Below are 21,991 nucleotides of genomic sequence, written 5' to 3'. Positions count from 1 at the left end.
TCCTGAATCCGAGGTTCGACTATCCGGCGTAGCCTCCTCTCCAGCACACCTGAATAGACCTTACCGGGAAAGCTGAGGAGTGTGATCCCACGATAGTTAGAACACACCCTCCGGTTCCCCTTCTTAAAGAGAGGAACCACCACCCCGGTCTGCCAATCCAGAGGTACCGCCCCCGATGTCCATGCGATGCTGCAGAGTCTTGTCAACCAAGACAGCCCCACAGCATCCAGAGCCTTAAGGAACTCCGGGCGGATCTCATCCACCCCCGGGGCCTTGCCACTGAGGAGCTTTTTAAGTACCTCAGCAATTTATATTATATTATATTATTATATTATATATATATGTTAATTTATATCATATTTGAATTACCAGACAAGCGTAAAAAAAAACTTCACCACTGTTCCAAATAATGCTGTGCAATATAATGATATTGCAGTAGGACATAAAAATGTTTATCGTACGATATAATTATCTTCTGTGTACGGTATATTCTAATTTTAACGTCAGGGCTGTGTAAATGCTGCAACACTGCTACTCTACAGTAGCATTTTCTATGTCACTTGAAATAACTAGGAGATGCATCGAGAATGGATGTCAACATATCAATCTGTTACTAGCAGACATAGAGCATAATGGAAGCTAAACCAACAAAACCCAAGGAATCGTTTCAAAAATATGGAAGTGGAACTCCCTTATTTGGCTTGGTAATGTGCAAAACAAGTCATTGCTAGCCTCTTGAACACATATTGTTTTCTGTCACTTGAAGACATGGCATGAAGAACGGTATTAAAATGTGAAGTACTAACGTTACCTCAAAACCACAAAGTGATGAAAAGAAATAAACACCAAACAAGCCGAAACAGAGTCGTCCAATGGCACGGCCTATGACAAGCAGTCCCACAGACACCAAGAACTTACAGATGGCATTTACAGTATTACCAATATCAAAATGTATATTGTTGCCCATATTGCACAGTACTACTTCCAGTTAAGATTAAAAAGCATAACGCTAAAAACCGCAATGTTTTTCTGTTTCACTGTCTTATTTTTCATCATTCTTGTCACATAAGTGGGGTTTAACACTTTAAAACAAGTCACTATATCGGGACACCTTACAACCTTACTTCTCTGTATGTACCGTACTTAAAGGCCTACTGAAATGAATTTTTTTTATTTAAACGGGGATAGCAGATCTATTCTATGTGTCATACTTGATCATTTCGCGATATTGCCATATTTTTGCTGAAAGGATTTAGTATAGAACGACGACGATAAAGATTGCAACTTTTGGTATCTGATTAAAAAAAGGCTTGCCCCTACCGGAAGTAGCGTGACGTAGTCAGTTGAACATATACGCAAAGTTCCCTATTGTTTACAATGATGGCCGCATGAAGTGAGAGAGATTCGGACCGAGAAAGGACAATTTCCCCATTAATTTGAGCGAGGATGAAAGATTTGTGGATGAGTAAAGTGCAAGTTAAGGACTAGTGGGGAGTTGAAGCTATTCAGATAGGGAAGATGCTGTGAGAGCCGGGGGTGACCTGATATTCAGCTGGGAATGACTACAACAGTAAATAAACACAAGACATATATATACTCTATTAGCCACAACACAACCAGGCTTATATTTAACATGCCACAAATTAATCCTGCATAAAAACACCTGCGTGTTTGTTATGCTAGCTCCTAGCTCCTATGCTAGCTCCTAGCTCCATAGAACACGCCAATACAATTCAAACACCTGATCAACACACACAATCACTCAGCCCAAAAGACCGTTCACCTAACCCAAGGTTCATAAAGCTTATATATTTTTAAAAAGTTACGTACGTGACGCGCACGTACGGTACGGTACGTGTTATGCTAGCTCCTAGCTCCTATGCTAGCTCCTAGCTCCATAGAACACGCCAATACAATTCAAACACCTGATCAACACACACAATCACTCAGCCCAAAAGACCGTTCACCTAACCCAGGGGTCGGCAACCTTTACCACTCAAAGAGCCATTTTGGCAAGTTTCACAAATTAAAGAAAGTAATGGGAGCCACAAAACATTTTTTAAAAGAAAAACACCGCATACAAAGCTTAAATGCTTTGTGCTATGTTAACCAGGGGTCTCCGACACACGCACCGGCACGCACTTTAATGTGGAATTCTGATGTTAGTGCAGCCCGCGAGTTTTGAATGAATGGCACTTGATAGTGTCATACTTGCCAACCCTCCCAATTTTCCCGGGAGACTCCCGAATATCAGAGCGTGATGACACTGCATTTGGCGCCCCCTACAGTCTGCCCTAACAGTGTGCCTGCTCGGCCACACGTAGAATGCAATTTCAGCTTGCTCACGTAAGTGACAGCAAGGCGTACTAACTCAGCAGCCAAACATCTTACACTGACGGTACCAATACCCAGAATCCCATGCAGCCCTAACGCTTCCGCTCAACCAACGCACGGAGAGGGGGGGGGGGGGGGGGGGGGTGATGTGTGGGGGGATTTGGTGGTAGCGGGGTGTATAATGTAGACCGGAAGAGTTAGGGCTGCATGGGATTCTGGGTAATCAATGGTTGTGTTGTGTTTATGTTGTGTTACGGTGGGATGTTCTCCAGAAATGTGTTTTTCATTCTTTTTTGGTGTGGGTTTACAGTGTGGCGCATATTTGTAACGTAACAATGTTAAAGTTGTTTGATACGGCTACCGTCAGTGTAAGCTGTGTGGCTGATGAGTAAGTATGCTTTGCTTTCACCTATGTGTGCAAGTAATAACAACATGCAACATGTGGCTAGACTGGTACGCTGTATGTAAATGCTATAGAGGACAATTGCTGCAGTGCAGTTAGGGCATGCCCTTTATTTAGTAATTAGAGTGTAAATAGGATTATTTTTTCCCTGGGAGTAATCTATGAGAGACACTGAGATCCATAAGTCTCCTGGGAAAATCGGGGGGGTCGGTATGTATGTAGCTGAGCCGCATTAGAGTGGTCAAGGAGCCGCATGCGGCTCCGGAGCCGCGGGTTGCCGACCACTGACCTAACCCAAGGTTCATAAAGCTTATATATTTTTAAAAAGTTACGTACGTGACGCGCACGTACGGTACGGTACGTGTTATGCTAGCTCCTAGCTCCTATGCTAGCTGCTAGCTCCATAGAACACGCCAATACAATTCAAACACCTGATCAACACACACAATCACTCAGCCCAAAAGACCGTTCACCTAACCCAAGGTTCATAAAGCTTATATATTTAAAAAAAGTTACGTACATACGCCAAAAAAAAGTTGCGCACATACGGTCAAGCGATCAAATGTTTAGAAGCCAAAGCTGCATACTCATAGTAGCACGTCTGCGTCTTTGTCATCCAAATCAAAGTAATCCTGGTAAGAGTCTGTGTTGTCCCAGTTCTCTACAGGCGTCTGTGTATCGAAGTCAAAAGTCCTCCTGGTTAGAGTCTCTGTTATCCGAGTTCTTCCATCTTGACTGCATCTTTCGGGAATGTAAACAAAGAAGCGCCGGCTGTGTACTGTTGTGGCTGACTATGTTCGAAAAATACGTCCATTTCGCACCGACAACTTTCTTCTTTGCTTGCTCAGCTTCTTTCTCCATAATGCAATGAACATGATTGAAACAGATTCACGAACACAGATGTCCAGAATACTGTGGAATTATGAAATGAAAACAGAGCTTTTTCGTATTGGCTTCAATGTGGAAGGCATACCCGTGTTCGCCGGTCTACGTCACGCACATACGTCATCCTCAGAGGCGTTTCGAACCGGAAGTTTAGCGGCAAATTTAAAATGTCACTTTATAAGTTAACCCGGCCGTATTGGCATGTGTTATAATGTTAAGATTTCATCATTGATATATAAACTATCAGACTGCGTGGTCGGTAGTAGTGGGTTTCAGTAGGCCTTTAAAGGGGCCCTGTCATGCAAAACCCACTTTTCTGCCATTTGGGATCTGCATAAGTCCCAAAAATTTTAAATCAAAGCGTTGAGGCATTGTGAAGATATTTTTATAACAATCTTGCCTTCTTATCTAACTCCCTCCAAACGGTCCGTTCGGAATGTTGGTGATGTCACCTATTGGGAACATCGTCAGCAGATCATCCATATATGGTATAAAACTACCCAAATTGACTTGCCGTCCACTATTTTTAGTTAATGTGCGCGCATCTGTAGTTTAGGTGAAAAAATGCCCAAAATATGCCATGAAGAATGAAAATGCTGTTCATTGATTGTATTACCCTACTCGGGACAGTCTCATCTGAAGAAGTTAGAAGTGCCTGGCTAACTTTGTTTTGCGGCAATGTGCCTTTTAACTGAGAGGAAGTCGCTCTGAGTTTGTGCTACGAAGAGTCCTGCTTCACCCACAAACCTTCACAAAAAGATGGATTTTCGGAAAAACTACTTTTAATGGTCTGCTCAGTGCCAACTATTTGTGGCAATGGAGAATACAGTGAAACGGTAAGTAATAACAGGTTAGAATTATGTGAATGGTACATTATCAATGTTAGCTTAATTTGTTGTGTAGATAGCTTAGCCTTCTACTGTGAGACAATAGCATCACTGTCCTTTGGCAAAAGAAAGAATGATTTTCCTAAAATCTAGTTTTAATTGGATCAGTGCCTACTGTGTTTGGCATTGGATGAGTAGGTTATATTTTGAAGATGATAAAAATGGGTATCACCTTTGTAGCTTTCAAAGCCCTATAAAACAACTACAAAACCCTCCGACTAGGGCTGGGCGATATATCGATATACTCGATATATCGCAAGTTTGTCTCTGTGCGATATAGAAAATGACTATATCGGGATATTCGAGTATACGTTCTCACGCAGTTGCTTTTAGCTGCGGGCATTACACTACAGGCTCTTCCCACTCCTTGTCTCTCCTTCTCACTGACAGCAAGCGCACCTTCTACACACGTCACATATGTATACGCCCTCGCTGAGCAGAGAGGTAGCAGCATGGCTAAAGTTAGCTGTGGTGCGAGTGGTAATATGAGAGAAAGAAGTTGCGAATCTGGTAACAAATGAAGGAAGAATTAATTCCCAAGAAAAACTTTAGGGGGTCCATCGTCTGGCGGTGGTTTGGCTTCAAGTGGGAATATGTCGAACAGACAACCGTAATTTGTCAAGTGTGGGGAAAAAGCATTGCCGCTAATATGTAGCATCATTTGAAAAGTCACCTACTAGAGAATGAAGAGTGCTTACTCCGCATGTCAACATCTCCGTTCGGTGCAGCACGCCCACACCATCAAAATGCAGAGGCAAACATTTCCAGATCAACACCGTATGTAGATTAACTACGATCAAAGTATTGGACAGGACATCAAAAATGTGTAATAAAGTTGTACTTTATATAAGAAAAAAATGGCATACAAAACGATCCTTATATCTTATGTCATTCATTCACCCGAAGGCTTGTAATCCTCAATCTCAACAACCACAATGCACCTGCACCCAGTCTTTTTAACATCCGGTTTGCCGCAATGAATTGTGGAACATGCAGTATTTTAGTTAACCCTTTGTTAGGCTATGAAGTAGAAAACAACTCAATTCAATGTCAGTGTTTCTCAAATAATAAATATCAAAAACATGTATAAATCAAATCAATTCTCTTTTAACTATTTTTAGCTGTAAATAATAGATCAATTTATCAGCAATTAAATCAAGCATGCAAATTATGAATGATAATCACACATGAACTACGGTATACAACCCGTAAGTTACAACACCGTATGAAAAAAATAGTCAACAAAAGGAGACAACGTCCGCAGGAACCTACCACATAGCGAAGGTCGTACGGTCGTACACAATTTGATTTCCTATTATGCAGCTAATTTTTATTCGGCACTTATTGAAATATCTTGTGTGACATCATGCACAAAAGTGCACTTTAATTGTTTTAAACTATTGTAGTGGCGTTCTGTACAAAAAGTGCACTTTAAAGGCCTACTGAAACCCACTACTACCGACCACGCAGTCTGATAGTTTATATATCAATGATGAAATCTTAACATTGCAACACATGCCAATACGGCCGGGTTAACTTATAAAGTGACATTTAAAACTTCCAGGGAAATATCCGGCTGAAACGTCGCGGTATGATGACGTATGCGCGTGACGAAGTCAGAGTAACGGAAGTTATGGTACCCTGTAAAATCCTATACAAAAAGCTCTGTTTTCATTTCATAATTCCACAGTATTGTAGACATCTTTTGCAATTTGTTTAATGAACAATGAAGGCTGCAAAGAAGACAGTTGTAGGTGGGATCGGTGTATTAGCAGCGGACTACAGCAACACAACCAGGAGGACTTTGTTGGAGCGCTAGCCGCCGACCTCACCTTGACTTCCTACGTCTCCGGGCCGCCAAACGCATCGGGTGAAGTCCTTCGTCCTTCTGCCGATCGCTGGAACGCAGGTGAGCACGGGTGTTGATGAGTAGATGAGGGCTGGCTGGCGTAGGTGGAGAGCTAATGTTTTTAGCATAGCTCTGTGAGGTCCCGTTGCTAAGTTGCTAAGTTAGCTTCAATGGCGTCGTTAGCACAGCATTGTTAACCTTCGCCAGCCTGGAAAGCATTAACCGTGTATTTACATGTCCACGGTTTAATAGTATTGTTGATTTTCTATCTATCCTTCCAGTCAGGGGTTTATTTTTTTGTTTCTATATGCAGTTAAAGCACGATGCTATCACGTTAGCTCGTAGCTAAAGCATTTCGCTGATGTATTGTCGTGGAGATAAAAGGCACTGAATGTCCATTTCGCGTTCTCGACTCTCATTTTCAAGAGGATATAGTATCCGAGGTGGTTTAAGATACAAATCCGTGATCCACAATAAAAAAAGGAGAGTGTGGAATCCAATGAGCCAGCTTGTACCTAAGTTACGGTCAGAGCGAAAAAAGATACGTCCATCACTGCCTCTCAAGTCCTTCACTGTAACGTTCCTCATCTACGAATCTTTCATCCTCGCTCAAATTAATGGGGTAATCATCACTTTCTCGGTCCGAATCTCTCTCGCTCCATTGTAAACCATGGGGATTTGTGAGGAATACTAGCTCCTGTGACGTCACGCTACTTCCGGTACAGGCAAGGCTTTTTTTTATCAGCGAGCAAAAGTTGCGAACTTTATCGTCGATTTTCTCTACTAAATCCTTTCAGCAAAAATATGGCAATATCGCGAAATGATCAAGTATGACACATAGAATGGATCTGCTATTCCCGTTTAAATAAAAAAAAATTCATTTCAGTAGGCCTTTAATTTAGTGTTGTTATGTCATCTTAGTGACATCATGCACAAAAGTGCACTAATAGCTTGTTTTAAAATGTCTCTGACAATTTTGCACTTTCTGTTTTGGAAATGACATGAATGTTTGTGCCACTGCTTAATAACTGTTTAATAAATACTGTGTTGGTCAATTGACTTAGTTGTGATTTCCCTCTCTGCATGAAAGTTTAAAATGAGCATATATTAATGCAGTATGAACAAGAATGTTTTAATGTAGACACATAGAATCATCATACTGCTGTAATTATATGTATCAAGTGTTCATTCCAGGCTAAGGCAAAATATCGAGATATATATCGTGTATCGCGATATGGCCTAAAAATATCGAGATATTAAAAAAAGGCCATATCGCCCAGCCCTACCTCCAAAGTATTATATACACATTGCAGGTATATATATATATATATATATATATACTGCAGTAACAGACACATTCATAAAAATAATTAATATGTACAATATTTACTGTATTTTGGTCATTTTAAGCATTGTTGGAACTAATTTATTCGACACATTCATTTTCGTTTCCATAGCAGCACACGTCCGACTTGCGGCAGCAAATATGTGTTCCTACTTCTGAAACAAATGCGAGTGTTTTCGAATCATGGTAGACTTGGTAAAAGACAAGGAAGACAACTATTTTTGGACAAATGAGGATTCACAACATTATTTTTTAAAACCTGAATGTACGGAGAATGGACTATTGCTTATAAAAGCGAGCACGGAGAGAGAGTGAAACGTTGGAGCAGACGGAAGCCGAGAGAGTGAGGTCGGCGTGACTTTGACGCTGTAAATGTGGAGCTTGGAGCCAAGCTATACTGACAGAAAATTAACTGGAAACGTCCCCGGCCAGGTGGACCAAACGGATAACTGTCCATCAAGTGAGTCGCTATAATATTGATCAGGACACAAGCAGCACGTCACGCGTGTTAGTACAACTACAGTACATATGCTGTCGAGCTAGCGGTGTACAAAGAAAACATGAAATGTGGATTAGTACTTTACAAATACTGTAATATGATTGTTCATGTTTTTCAATCAGTACAGATTGGTTTCCTATTGCTTTGTGTTGTGCATTACAAACTCAAACACAATTCAGGTGTTGACGCATTTGCTATCTTACTTCTTGCTGTAGCTAGCTCACGCCAATGTGTTGGCACGCTAGAAAAACAGTTTCTCAGTGTTTGCTCTTACAATAACAATATCGCTACAACATGTTTATTACACAGGTTACAGAATGTAAATTTGGTATTGTTGGCGGTTTTTTAATTCATTTTAAAATGATTTAGCGGAACAATGAAATGCTTCGATTAACTACATTGCTAGCCACCTAGGACGAGGACAAATTAGAATACTAAAAAGCAACTTTTGTCTTCTTGTCACTCATAAGTATTGTGAACGATAAGCAAAATTCCCCCAAAAAATGCACTTCACCTTTAAATTGACTCCGCCTATTTTTAATGCATCTCAATGGCTTATTGGCATTTTTCCAAATATTCCATGGCATTTTTTTTTTTTTAATCTATAAATCAATCATCCATTTCTGAACACATGCATTATTTGCATTTGTAGTGCAATGTTCATTTATTATTCTATAAAACCTTTTAACTTTTTTTTAAAAATTGTATCCTGATTAAAAAAAGGGATCCTCCAGTTTGTGGCTATTATGAGGCATATTTTCAAAATATGTGCATTTTGACAGCATGTTTTAAAGGGATATATCTAAAAAATGACTTCTTGTTATATAATATCAATCAACTAATTCAGAATTTGATTTTTATTTAAAGGGCTTAAGTGCATGTGCCTCACAATACATAGGTCCTGAGCTCAATCCCGGGCTCGGGATCTTTCTGTGTGGAGTTTCTCCCTGTAACTGCGTGGGTTCCCTCCGGTTATTCCGGCTTCCTCCCACCTCCAACAACATGCACCTGGGGATAGGTTGATTGGCACCACTAAATTGGCCCTAGTGTGTGAATGTGAGTGTGAATGTTGTCTGTCTATCTGTGTTGGCCCTGCGATGAGGTGGTGACTTGTCCAGGGTGTACCCTGCCTTCGGCCGAATGCAGCTGAGATAGGCTCCAGCACCCCCCGCGACCCCGGAAGGGACAAGCGGTAGAAAATGGATGGATGGATGTGCAGTTCCCCTTTAATCATTTTGATTAAAGGTACAATGTGATGATTGATAGGCGCAACCTTTTAATTGGCTATTGTCTCAGTGCACCAAGTCAGAACACCCTATGTATGGAATGCTACATCCTGTGAACGTGCTGTGGCGAATGTGAGAAAATGATTACATGTCAGGAAAATGGGAAACTGCAAAAATGGCTGGCTGGCTGGCTAACTTTTCAAAGCTTTGTTAAAGGCCGTCATCAACTGTAAACCCAGCGAGGCATTCTGCAGCGTGTGCAAAAAGTCCTCCAAACTTTGCTCAATGGGCATCAATGGGGTGAAATAGCACGTGCTATTAGCTAATCATAAGTCGCGATTAAAGACAGGCAGCAGTTAACGGTGCCAAGTTTCTTTGGCATGACCAACAAAACCACTCCTGGTGTTGGTACCACAACTGTCAGCTGCTGCTACCACGACAGAAAAATAAATACAAATACAATCTCAGTTGAAACAGTCTTGCAAGCCAATTGTAATTTACAAGATAGTAACAGTTAATGTAAACTAAACTATTCAAGATTATCATTGTCAAATGATTACAATTGTGAATACAGACAATTTTAAGCTTTTGACTAAACAGTATATAATAACCATATGCGATAGTACATGGGCAATAATTTTTTTAAGCGGCAATAAAAATGCCATTAAAAAGCATCAAATTAGATTTGCTGATACCTGCAGAAACTCTGCGCTGACACGTCTTGTGACATTATGCATAATGGAAGTCCATCTTTGTAAGAAGTGAAAAAAATCCTTAGAAGTTCTGCAAATGTTGTCAGTGAATGCAGTTCAAATTTAAAAGTTATATTTTAGGTTAAAATTTCATTGTATGACTTCATGCACATATATATATTCTTTTTTTGTTTTTAATTTTCTCTTTGTAGCTGGGTCTCCTAAAGCTGCAGAATCACCAAAGGCTGAGGCCCCGGTTGCTACAGCTCCTCCACCACCTTCTGCTCCTGCACCTCCCCAATCAGCTGTGGGCCCCATTCCCACCACTATGCCCCCTGTGCCACCTGTGCCAGCACATGCAATGGATACCAAACCAGGTTAGTGGCCTGTGTTATGTGAGAAGTGTTTTCCCTGACATCTGCGCTCTCGACATCTAGCATACATGATTAATCATTGTTTGGCTCCGTGGGTAGCAGCTCTTTACTTACACTAGCGATGCTATCCGTCGCCTTGTCTTTTTCACAGTCTCAGCCATCAAGCCCACTGCTGCTCCCATTACAATGGCTGCTGCTGTGGATGGAGGAGCAAAAGCAGGTCGCACCGAGAGCAGGGTTAGCACTCAAAAATAAGTTTTGAGGCCTGATAGCCAAGTAAGAACTAAATACCAAGACTCTTAATTCTCTCTTTTTCAATGTAGGTTAAGATGAACCGCATGAGACTGAGAATTGCGCAGAGGCTGAAGGAGGCCCAAGACACCTGCGCCATGCTGACTACCTTTAATGAGATTGACATGAGGTAAGAAACTTAAAATTAATCGAACTACATCATCGTTTTATGTGCTTTTCTACTTTTACATTACACATATTTGCATATTAGAGAATACAAGCCATCTTTTCAAGTTTAAAGTGCACTTCTGTTTGTAAGCTCAAGTGATCCTTAGGTCCTTTAGGTTATAGATTGAAATCTGCCCAATAGAGAAAGCTTTTTGAAACATGAGCCCTCTCTGAAACACTGGAATGTAAATATTTGGTCATAATTCCATCTAAATCAAAGATAAGAAATGTTAAAACAGGTTTTATTAATTTAAAAGGAAATGTTAGTGTCCGCTCTCGCCCCCTGTGCTCAGGAGGACACTTTGATGATTTATTTTCTTCGCAAATGCGTGGTGTCGGCTTTCAGCTATTCAGGCTTTTCCATGTATCTTAATTGGATTGACATTGACGGTCTGGAGGAAAACTTCCCAGTCAGGGGCTCATCTGGAGCAGAAGGAGGTGGTCCGAGAGCAATGCGGCAGCATCTACAGGGGCCCGCAGAGACCTGCGCTCTGAGTGGAAGGGCTGCCTCAAATGATATGGGCTTTTATGACAGCCCAATAAGATTTACAGGCTCTAGAAAGTGAAGATTTTTATCGCTTCTTCTCCCCTTTCTCAGAGTGTCTGTGTCTTGGGAGGGAGTAATTGTGTTAGCAGAGAAACCCTAGAGCTTAGCTTACAGACAGGAAAACAAACAATTAAAAAGTAAGATAAAAGTGAAAAATGAGCAAAGGTAAAAGGATTAGCAGGACAATATTACAAACTTTCCAATGGCTATTATCTTTTATCAAAACTGTTATACAAATATAAATATTTTTAACTGAACATACTGTCCTGTTTTGCACATTACTGTTAGGCACTGTCAATAAAGATGACGTTGTTTAATTTGATGCATGTGCATGTAATTCATATAGACACAAAATACTTCATGCGTCGCTTCCTTTTTAGAAAAAATTGAATGTGTCTAAATAAAAAAATCTGTGTTGGCCCTGCGATGAGGTGGCGACTGGTCCAGGGTGTACCTCGCCTTCTGCCCGAATGCAGCTGAGATTGGCTCCAGCACCCCCTGCGACCTCAAAAGGGACAAGCGGTAGAAAATGGATGGATGGAAAATGCTTTTAGGTACGGGGAGGTGGCACCCGATGGGGCACCCACAGCTTCACCACAGCAGGTCCCACTGCTTTCATGTTTCTTCTCCAAAAAACATCACTAGATTTGAAGCTGATCACTTTTTTGTATAAGTCTAGAGGGGGCTAAATGCTCGCTAATTATAGCAACACCAATCTCTCCTGCTATTTTTTACTATTTTCTGGAAGACCAGGTGTGTACGAGGTGTGTTAAGAAGCAGAGTAACAATGCCATTTTTGTTATCAGCTCTGCTTCTTGCTACTCCTATTCGAACATGTTGAAAAGAGAAACTGGAAATTGTGATGTATCATGTTTAGGGCTGCAAGTAACGATCGATTCGTCAACGATTAGTCGACTAATCGGGTAATAAAACGTACACATATTTAATGGCTCTAAAATTTTCATCGACTTCTAAATGCAGCTTAAGTTATTTTAGGCATTTGCTTACGAACAACAGAGATGACTAATTCATAAATATTTATTTATACTGTAGCTGTGCTGCTCATTTAGCAGTGAATTAAAATTTGTATTAAAATGTTCATTTAAAAGAAAGGCAAAGTTCTAAATGTAATAAATACATAAAAAACAGTTAAAATAGCAGAAATGAAAACAAAACACAAAATTAAAAACATTTTGTGATGTTTATAAAGCTGCACACTGGTATATTGACTATTGATTAACTCCTGGCAGTTTTAGCACTCAAATAGACTCAATGTGTAGAATTCTATATTTGACTAATTCTTAAAATGTTGGCTATTTAATAAATTATATGTTTAATCTTATGATACATCCTCATTGGTGCCTGTCTGTCTCAATGTGGGTTTGTGCGTGCGTGCGAGGTTCGCGTTTATTGTGCCTTTTTTACTGCTTTGAAAATTGAAAATGCTTTAAAAAGTACTTGGATTGATGTAGACTGAGTTTAGCTGGCTGACTTTGGCTAAAATTATAGTTATTTTTCACACAACTTCATCTGTTAGTTAGCAAGGCCGCATCCTCCCTCCAGACGTCCGACATCATGCCTCCGCTTTAAAAGAGCCACAGGTAGGAATCTGGCCAGAGATGGTACTGCAATCACGGTCGAAATTCTGTAGTCCCCTACCCCTCTCCCTGACTGAGGTTGCCAGATATGCAGCCGAATCCAGCTCAATCGACTGGGCTACTCCAAAGAACTTCAAACGTCCACTGCCTCTTACTTGGGGTTAAAGTACTGGGACCATAATAGCTAAATAAAAAAGCGTTTTGTCAATAACAAATCTCTAACCAACACATTTTACAGATAAATAAGGCTATTTTCAGGAAGAAATATGTCATGTCTGCGTACAATATCACAACAAACGGCAATCGTATGGTTATTGTAAGTACGATCAGAAAACAAAGACTAAAATGAACTACAACCAACGCTAGAAATGGTTATAGTAGAGCATGCTTAGCAGCCTAATGTACGCCCAAAACTAAAGAGGAGACGTTTTACCAAGGTATGCCTATAGGCTACTGTTTCAAACATTTCAGATTGCCATATAACCTATGTAGTTCACAATATGCAAACACGAATGAGGAATTATTTTATCATGTGATTTGGCTGTCTCCATACGTCTCACATTGCCATGACAGCCGTGCTAATGTTGGAACCCATTTCCTCAGCGTATCAGCATATTGGGGAACAAAATAGGCACTGACATTACCCATATCCACATAGGTTTTATTTGTCGAAAATATATTTTGCCCTGTCAGTTCAATTACACATCGACATACAGGCTAACGGGCATATATTTCCCCTGTTAGCCTATATGTCGATGTGTCATCGAACTGGGCTATACGTATGCTCCCATTGACCGGGCTAGCATGCTAAGCATTTGTTCCACGAACATACTAGCTTTGTTAGACAAGATCATAGACTGTATTGGACAATGTAGTTTACATACAAAATGTCCATTTCCATTTATTACAAGTAATAAGAAAACGTAAATGCCTGACTTATCTATCAAGGAGGAAATTAGCAAGTTTGGTGTCAGATAAAAAAATAATCTCCGCCTTCAATCGTCTCCATCTTTCAAAGGCATCCCTGATACAAATCCTCGTTTTGTTCCTGGCTTTGTCATGAATAAGTTGAAAATTGTAACGAGGCTTTTTGGATTTACTAAGCTCTGACTTGTTTAGTAACTTTACCAGTAGTATTAGCTACACCAGTGGTTCTTAACCTTGTTGGAGGTACCGAACCCCACCAGTTTCATAAACGCATTCACCGAACCCTTCTTTAGTGAAAAAGATACGTTTTTGTTTTTTTTCAAATTCAAGACAAAGTTATGTTTTTGGTAACACTTTAGTATGGGGAACATATTCTAAGTACCGTAACAAAGACTTAATTTTGAGTTATTTGGACACTAGGGGAACATATTCTAAGTAATAAAGACTTAATTTAGAGTTATTTGGTTAGGGTCAGGGTTAGAGGGTTAGGGTTATAATAAGGCCATGCTGAATAAGGCATTATTAAGTACTTAATAATGACTAGTTAAGAGCCAATATGTTACTAATTTGCATGTTAATAAGCAACTACCGTATTTTTCGGACTATAAGTCGCAGTTTTTTTCATAGTTTGGCCGGGGGTGCGACTTATACTCAGGAGCGACTTATGTGTGAAATTATTAACACATTACCGTAAAATATCAAATAATATTATTTAGCTCATTCACGTAAGAGACTAGACGTACAAGATTTCATCTGATTTAGCGATTAGGAGTGACAGATTGTTTGGTAAACGTATAGCATGTTCTATATGTTATAGTTATTTGAATGACTCTTACCATAATATATTACGTTAACATACCAGGCACGTTCTCAGTTGATTATTCATGCGTCATATAACGTACACTTATTCAGCCTGTTGTTCACTATTCTTTATTTATTTTAAATTGCCTTTCAAATGTCTATTCTTGGTGTTGGGTTTTATCAAATACATTTCCCCAAAAAATGCGACTTATACTCCAGTGCGACTTATATATGTTTTTTCCCTTCTTTAACAATCATTTTCGGCCGGTGCGACTTATACTCCGGAGCGCCTTATACTTCGAAAAATACGGTAATTAATGGTGAATATGTTCCCCATACTAAAGTGTTACCATGTTTTTTTTACTGGTGCATAAAATTAACCGTGCATGAACATCATCTTGTTCAAACAACAAAACCAACACAGTGCATAAACTCACAACAAACTGCACCCCTGCAAATCAGTCAGCTGTTGCCGTATCCGTAATACGCCAATAGGGAGAAGTTTGTATTTACACGATGAGTCGGGTGTGTTTTGACCTCCGCCGAACCCCTGAGGCGGACTCACCGAACCCCCAAGGTTCGATCAAACCCAGGTTAAGAACTACTGAGCTAGACGAAGATGGTGGTGCGTAACTGGCAACCTGGATGTAACACACTCTCTGACTTTCTAATTGGTTAAAACGGTGGAGGGTGGGACATCAAAATGAAAACAATAACCAGATTTCGGGGCTGTACATCTAGTTTTGTAATGAGCATATCATGGCTGAATTACTTTTATCAGTTACAGAGGTATTCGAAAAGAACATGATTTATTTTGACATATCAGGGCCATTTAATGACTTGATATGCAATTCTTATATATGGCTCCTTTTTAAATGCACGCGTCTCACAAATGTACTGCCATAAAAACAAAGTCCGCTTTGCAAAATGAGCAAGGTATTCATGTTTTAACAAGAATAGGAGGAAATATCCTCAAACTTTACATGTTATCACTGGCTACGTTTTTGCGAGTGGCCGAGCTGTCCCGGAAAAACACAAGTGATGACGTCCCGACTATTGTCGACAATAGCATTTGTCGCCGACGATTATAGTTGTCGACTAATCGACAAAAATCGACAAGACTAATCAGCCTTAATCATTTTGTAACTGTATCCATGTTCGAAATCAATTTAAACCATCTATTGTACAAACGAAACACTAAGTTGACAGTTTTTTTAATGTGTTTATGTTTTTGGCTCTTTTCGGTCACAAAGTTTGTGATAAAAGTATTATTTACATGCTTAAAATTGTAAGCACCAAGGCCTACTTCCGATGTATGACACAATTTTAAAGCTATGTCAGTTTAAATGTTTTGATTCCCTCTAGTATTGAAAAGGGAACTGCACTTTTGGGGGTAATTTTGCCTATCATTCACAATCATGAAAGACAAGAACACAAATGCAACTGAGATAGGCTGCAGCACCCCCCGCGACCCCGAAAGGGACAAGCGGTAGCAATGAATGGAAGAACACAGTTTTGTTTTTTTTAGGATTTTAAAGATGATAAAAAACACATGAAAGATTCAGCTAATAGGAGTCACTTTTGTATTCCTGTCTCTCATAATGATTGTGAAAGAAGAAATTCCCCATAAAGTGCAGTTCTCCATTCACTAACTGTGACAGTGGTTTGTTGCATAGTTCCACATAAACAGAAATAACAAATATTTTAAACAAGCATGGTGTGTAAATGTGAGTTGTGTATCTGTGTTAGCCCTGCGATGAGTTGCCAATTAGTCCAGGGTGAACGCTGCCTACCCCCCGAGTGCAGTTAGGATAGCTCACACTGGCTTACACTTGCATTGCATTTCATAAACTTGACAACCACACTGTAGCCAATCACCTAAAGTAGAGAGTCCTAATGTAAGTTAATTTAATAGATGAAACAAATTGATTAAAATATAAGTTTTAAAATAGGGCTGCACAATTATGGTCAAAATGATATCCACGATTATCACAATTATTACTCGCTATTATTAACTGTTATGTAAAACAAATTTTATTGCACTTTCTATTCTAAACAAACAGTATGTAAACTTGGCTTTCATTTTAAAGTGAAACTTAAAAGCAATCAGTAATAAAATGAAATTTACGAAAGACAAACTGCTAATTAAAAATAAATACGCCATTGCAAAGTGCTATAATAAAGTGCAAACAATTGAAAACAAATGGATTATGCACAAAAGGCACATACTACAAGGAACACAGTGTATTGCTCGGTGCTCACATATATACAGTGCATCCAGAAAGTATTCACAGCGCTTCACTCTTTCCACATTTTATGTTATATTCTTATTACAAAATGGAATAAATTAATTTGTGTTCTCAAAATTCTACAGACAATAACCCACAATGATAATGAAATTGTTAAAAAAATTTTAATGCCAGTTTATTTAAAAAATAAATAAAATCAGTATTCACAGCCTTTGCCCAATACACCTTTGTCATCAATTACAGCCTCAAGTATTTTTGAATCTGATGCCACAAGCTTGGCACATCTTTAGGCAGTTTCAGCCATTCCTCTTTGCAGCAACTCTTAAGCTCCATCAGGTTGGATGAGAAGCATTGGTTTTCATCCAGGATGTCTCTGCATTCATCTTAGTTGAGTCAAAGTATTGCGCAAAGGCTGTGAATACTTGTGTACATGTGATTTGTTTAATCACATGTGCGGGTGGCCTGCTCTGTGAACGACGATAACTCTATTTGGATTGTTAGCTTTACGTCACAGGCACACAATGGCAGTTGAGGAAAGAAAGGATGTGTTGATAATGCTCAGGGGCGTCACTAGCTTTTAAGGACAGGGGGGGCTTAGCCTCCAGGAGATGCACAGGATGCGAGCGAACGTAGCGCACGAGCACAAAACTTCACAAAGGGCTTACAAAGATTTAGAAATTAATCATTGTTATTATTATTATTATTTCAGTGGGTTTATTTTCAATGTGTGTTCAGTACAACAACAAACATGGGTTTGCACAGTGACATTTTGTTTACAGCATCAACAAGAAACAATTACTTGCATGATCCTTCAAGATACACTGAAACACAATGAAAGTCATGGCATTAGCCTCTATGTTATTAATTCACAAATTAGAGGCTAATGCCACCACTTTAGCTCACAATACAATAATTGTTTGTTCCCAAATATTTTGAAGTTGCACAGATTACATTTTGGGCACATATGTGACTAAAATGGTTGTAAATTCAAGCCCTGGAAATATTACTTAATTACTTGAATTAAAGTAATATCTGGATCGGGATAATTTGGCTTGTATATAATATATTTATATATATATATATATATATATATATATATATATATATATATATATATATATATATATATATATATATATATATATATATATATATATATATATATATATATATATATATATATATATATATATATATATATATATATATATATATATATATATATATTATGGCAAGCCGTTAAGGAAATTAAATATATATGGAAGTCTGAATAGAAATGAGAAACTTTTATATATAATGTAAATAAGAAAGACTTAGACTGTCTGCTGATCTGAAAAAGAGCCAAAGCTGTCAAAGAGCTGAGGGACCATCTTGAAAGTGCAATGCTGAAACAAATAATGCAAGCAATAAAATGTAACTTCCAGGGCTAGAGATCAACGTAGTCCCGTCGTCACGGGGACGGTAAAAAAAATGCACGGGACGAAATTAAATGCTCCCCGGGACGATGGCTTTTAACCATTTTCTTTCTTTTTCTTTTTATGTATTCATTCATTTTACATTTGATATTAAATGTCTTGGTTTTTCCACCCTCTGAAAATCCTATGAAATGTTTAACAAGCCATCCTATAATAATACAACAGCTATTAATGTAACAATACAATAAAACAAATATATTTAATGATGTTTTTGTCATTATTTTAACTGTATATAGATTCTACAAGAAACACAAAACTTAAAAACTAAATTATTTACAATTGCAGACACAAGGTTCTTGTTCTGCAGTGCTGTGTGCTAATGTGCTTCGTACACCTGCAGGACCGCAAGGAAGGTCGCAGAGAAAATGCGGACTGGATTTTGAGTGATGTGGGTATTTTCTCTATGAACAAGTGGAATGGACATTTCACTAATGTCCATTAGCTGTTCACCTTGGAGACCTGCTGCGGATATGGGTACGGCCTGGCGCGAGATTTACACCTTCTCAGAAGTAAAGTGTAACAATTTGTTTGAAATTAAAAAACTTAACAGACCGACTTGAACCATTTGATACTAAAGGGGCTCTCTATCTTACGCTATGAAGTGAGGGGAAACTGAGTGAATAATGACAGGTTATATTATTATTTATTTAAACTCATATTCGGGCCACTTTATAATAAATATTCCGGCATGTATTTGTAAAAAAAAAAAAAAAAAAAAGTTGTTTTTTTTTGTTTTGTTTTTTAACACCAAATTATTTAGGGGGGCTTAAGAACATTTTAGGGGGGCTTGAGCCCCCCTAAAATAGGCCTGACAACGCCAATGATAATGCTTAACATGTCACGACAACTCAATGATTTGTTTGGATGTGCACACCAACAGAGCTTTGCCGTGCAACTCATTGTAGAGTTTATTGGTTCATCGTGCGGGAGCATTTCCGGGTTTCAGGGAACAAGCTGGTGGTTGCCTGGAACACTGTGTTTTCTGGGGTAAAAATGCTTGCCTGTTAGTCACTCCACAGCAGGGGAGGGCACCGATGTAATAATGCTTTTTTTTTCCCCTAATATTTTCGGGAGCCACTGGCTAACAGCTGATCTACTGTCAACCTCTGTTCTCACTCACTCTCACAAGAGTCCACTGTCTTTCGGTCGAAATTGGTGGTTGGCTGACTGTTGGTTGTGAAAGTGCTTGATTTGATATGCAGCGTAGCCTTCTTTTTAAATGTTAATATCGCCAAAGATCACCCTTCATTTAATCGATGCTGCCAAAATTGTGATAACGTATAAATCCGATTAATTGTGCAGCCCTACTTGAAAGCGTGTGCAAACCCAATAAATGTAACACTAATGCATCATTGTTCCTGTTGTTTCTCTTGTAGCAACATCTCTGAGATGAGGAAATCCTACAAAGACGCCTTTTTGAAGAAGCACAACATCAAGTTAGGCTTCATGTCTGCATTTGTCAAGGCTGCTGCCTACGCTCTGACTGACCAACCTGCTGTCAATGCTGGTACAAACTTCACCACAAAAGATCATTCTTGACCGATAACACCACATCAATACCGGTAGTACCGATTTATATTTAACTTTGTGGCTCATCTGGAGACACAGGCTTAAGTTAACTTACTGTTTTGATTTCTTAGTGCTACAAAATGCACTCTATTATTTGAACCATGATTTCTACAATTAAATGTTCTCTTTTGAGGGGCAGACCCTTATTGAACTATGTTATCACTGTCAGGGAAAAATATAATTTTTATTTTGTCAATCATCAAAAGATGTGACTCAATTTGTTTAAGATGTTGCTAACTGCAACACAGAATCGTATTGGCTTAGTTCTATTGGCCTCATTTATATATATATATATATATATTGTTACACAGACTATTTTATTTTTGTCATTTTTTATGAAATCATATTGAGAATGTTTTAGTTACTTGTATATCAGTGAAATAATTTAAATAGTTGAAAAGTAGAAATTTAACTTAATGTCAACTTCTTTTTACTCTACACAATGATTAAATTTTTTTGCATGGGTCAGAATATAAGTAGGAGGTGTCAAATTAAAGTTACTTCTACCTATTACCTACAGTAGATTTGTGTATTCTTTGGTACAGTGTCTACATTTTTGGGCAACTGTTAAAATTTCTCATAAAATATTGTGTAATCATTTACCGGTATACATAAATATCAGTTATCGCTTGTCAAGGTCTGGAAATGATCTGTAGCAGTTTACATTTCTATTGTTGTCCATCCCTACAGAAGACTGACGGCCATCACGCTATAGTTATAGTTGACTGTCTTCTTCGTGCATGTGCTGCTCAGTGGTGTCAAGTTGGCACTTTGGTTTCTTTTAATGCCAAACCTCAAAGCCACCAAATGTATTTGCTGCACTTCTTCCTACTCTGACCTACTTAGACAACCACAGAGACATAGTGGTGGTCTACAAGACAGTTATTATTTTATTCTAATCGTCTTTTTCACTTTTTGTCAAAGCAAGCTTTGTATATCAATATTTAAAACCAAAATATTGTTGGTGACTATTATGTGTGCTCCTTATTTTCCAGTAATTGATGACACAACCAAAGAGATTGTGTACAGAGACTATGTAGACATCAGCGTGGCTGTGGCCACACCAAAGGTAAATTGAGTGAAATGAGGGTGTGTGAGAGTGTAAATTCTCAACAAAAATCTTCAATGTCACTACTTTTTCAGGGCCTTGTTGTTCCAGTGATCAGGAATGCAGAGGGAATGAATTTTGCCGACATTGAGAAGACCATCAACATGTTGGGTGAAAAGGTTGGTATTTTTAACATACACATTCAAAATGGGGTATAATACTACTTCTAGTGTCATTTTAAAGATGAAATGCGTCTGTGTATTTGTAGGCCCGCAAGAACGAGCTGGCCGTTGAAGACATGGACGGAGGAACCTTTACCATCAGTAACGGCGGAGTTTTTGGGTCCATGTTTGGCACTCCCATCATCAACCCACCTCAGTCTGCAATTTTAGGCATGCATGGTATCTTCGACAGGCCTGTAGCTGTGGCTGGCAAGGTTTGTGTCATCTATATCAGTGTTTCTTAACCATAGGGCCAGGGCCAATATTTGGGCCTGGCCAAATGCATTAGTAAATGACGATTATTGGTAGGTAAAAATGTAAACTGTATTACTAACCGTCTGGTATTTTATCATTTATCATCATACAGTTTACCGTTAATTCCCTACTTTCAATGTTTGAAATCTTTTGACAACTTCAGGGCTATCTGTTCATATAAAGATTTTATGTTTTATGGCCTTTTGTCCAAAATGTTTTTTTTATGATAGGAAAATGCAAAATATGCCATATTTCTAGAACGAAGTTGTAGAGTGGTTCGGTAATTACAGCCTTGAGTAATTCACTTCATGACATTGATTTTGATACCAGTAGACAAAAGATTATTTT

The 21,991-nt window shown here is 38.8% G+C and overlaps 1 protein-coding gene across 1 annotated transcript in view; it reads left to right on the top strand.

The window, feature by feature from the left end:
• Positions 1-21,991, top strand: part of dlst (dihydrolipoamide S-succinyltransferase) — a 45,242-nt gene that overhangs the window by 21,579 nt on the left and 1,672 nt on the right. The window contains exons 8-14 of the mRNA XM_062042028.1: positions 10,333-10,497; positions 10,646-10,731; positions 10,818-10,915; positions 19,927-20,057; positions 21,115-21,188; positions 21,263-21,346; positions 21,436-21,603. Coding sequence (XP_061898012.1) covers positions 10,333-10,497; positions 10,646-10,731; positions 10,818-10,915; positions 19,927-20,057; positions 21,115-21,188; positions 21,263-21,346; positions 21,436-21,603 — 806 coding nt within the window. The remainder of the gene's footprint in view (positions 1-10,332; positions 10,498-10,645; positions 10,732-10,817; positions 10,916-19,926; positions 20,058-21,114; positions 21,189-21,262; positions 21,347-21,435; positions 21,604-21,991) is intronic.

Source organism: Entelurus aequoreus, linkage group LG03 (assembly GCF_033978785.1).
Source record: "Entelurus aequoreus isolate RoL-2023_Sb linkage group LG03, RoL_Eaeq_v1.1, whole genome shotgun sequence".
Taxonomy (NCBI): Eukaryota; Metazoa; Chordata; class Actinopteri; order Syngnathiformes; family Syngnathidae; genus Entelurus; species Entelurus aequoreus.
This window is presented reverse-complemented; position numbering and strand designations above follow the sequence as displayed.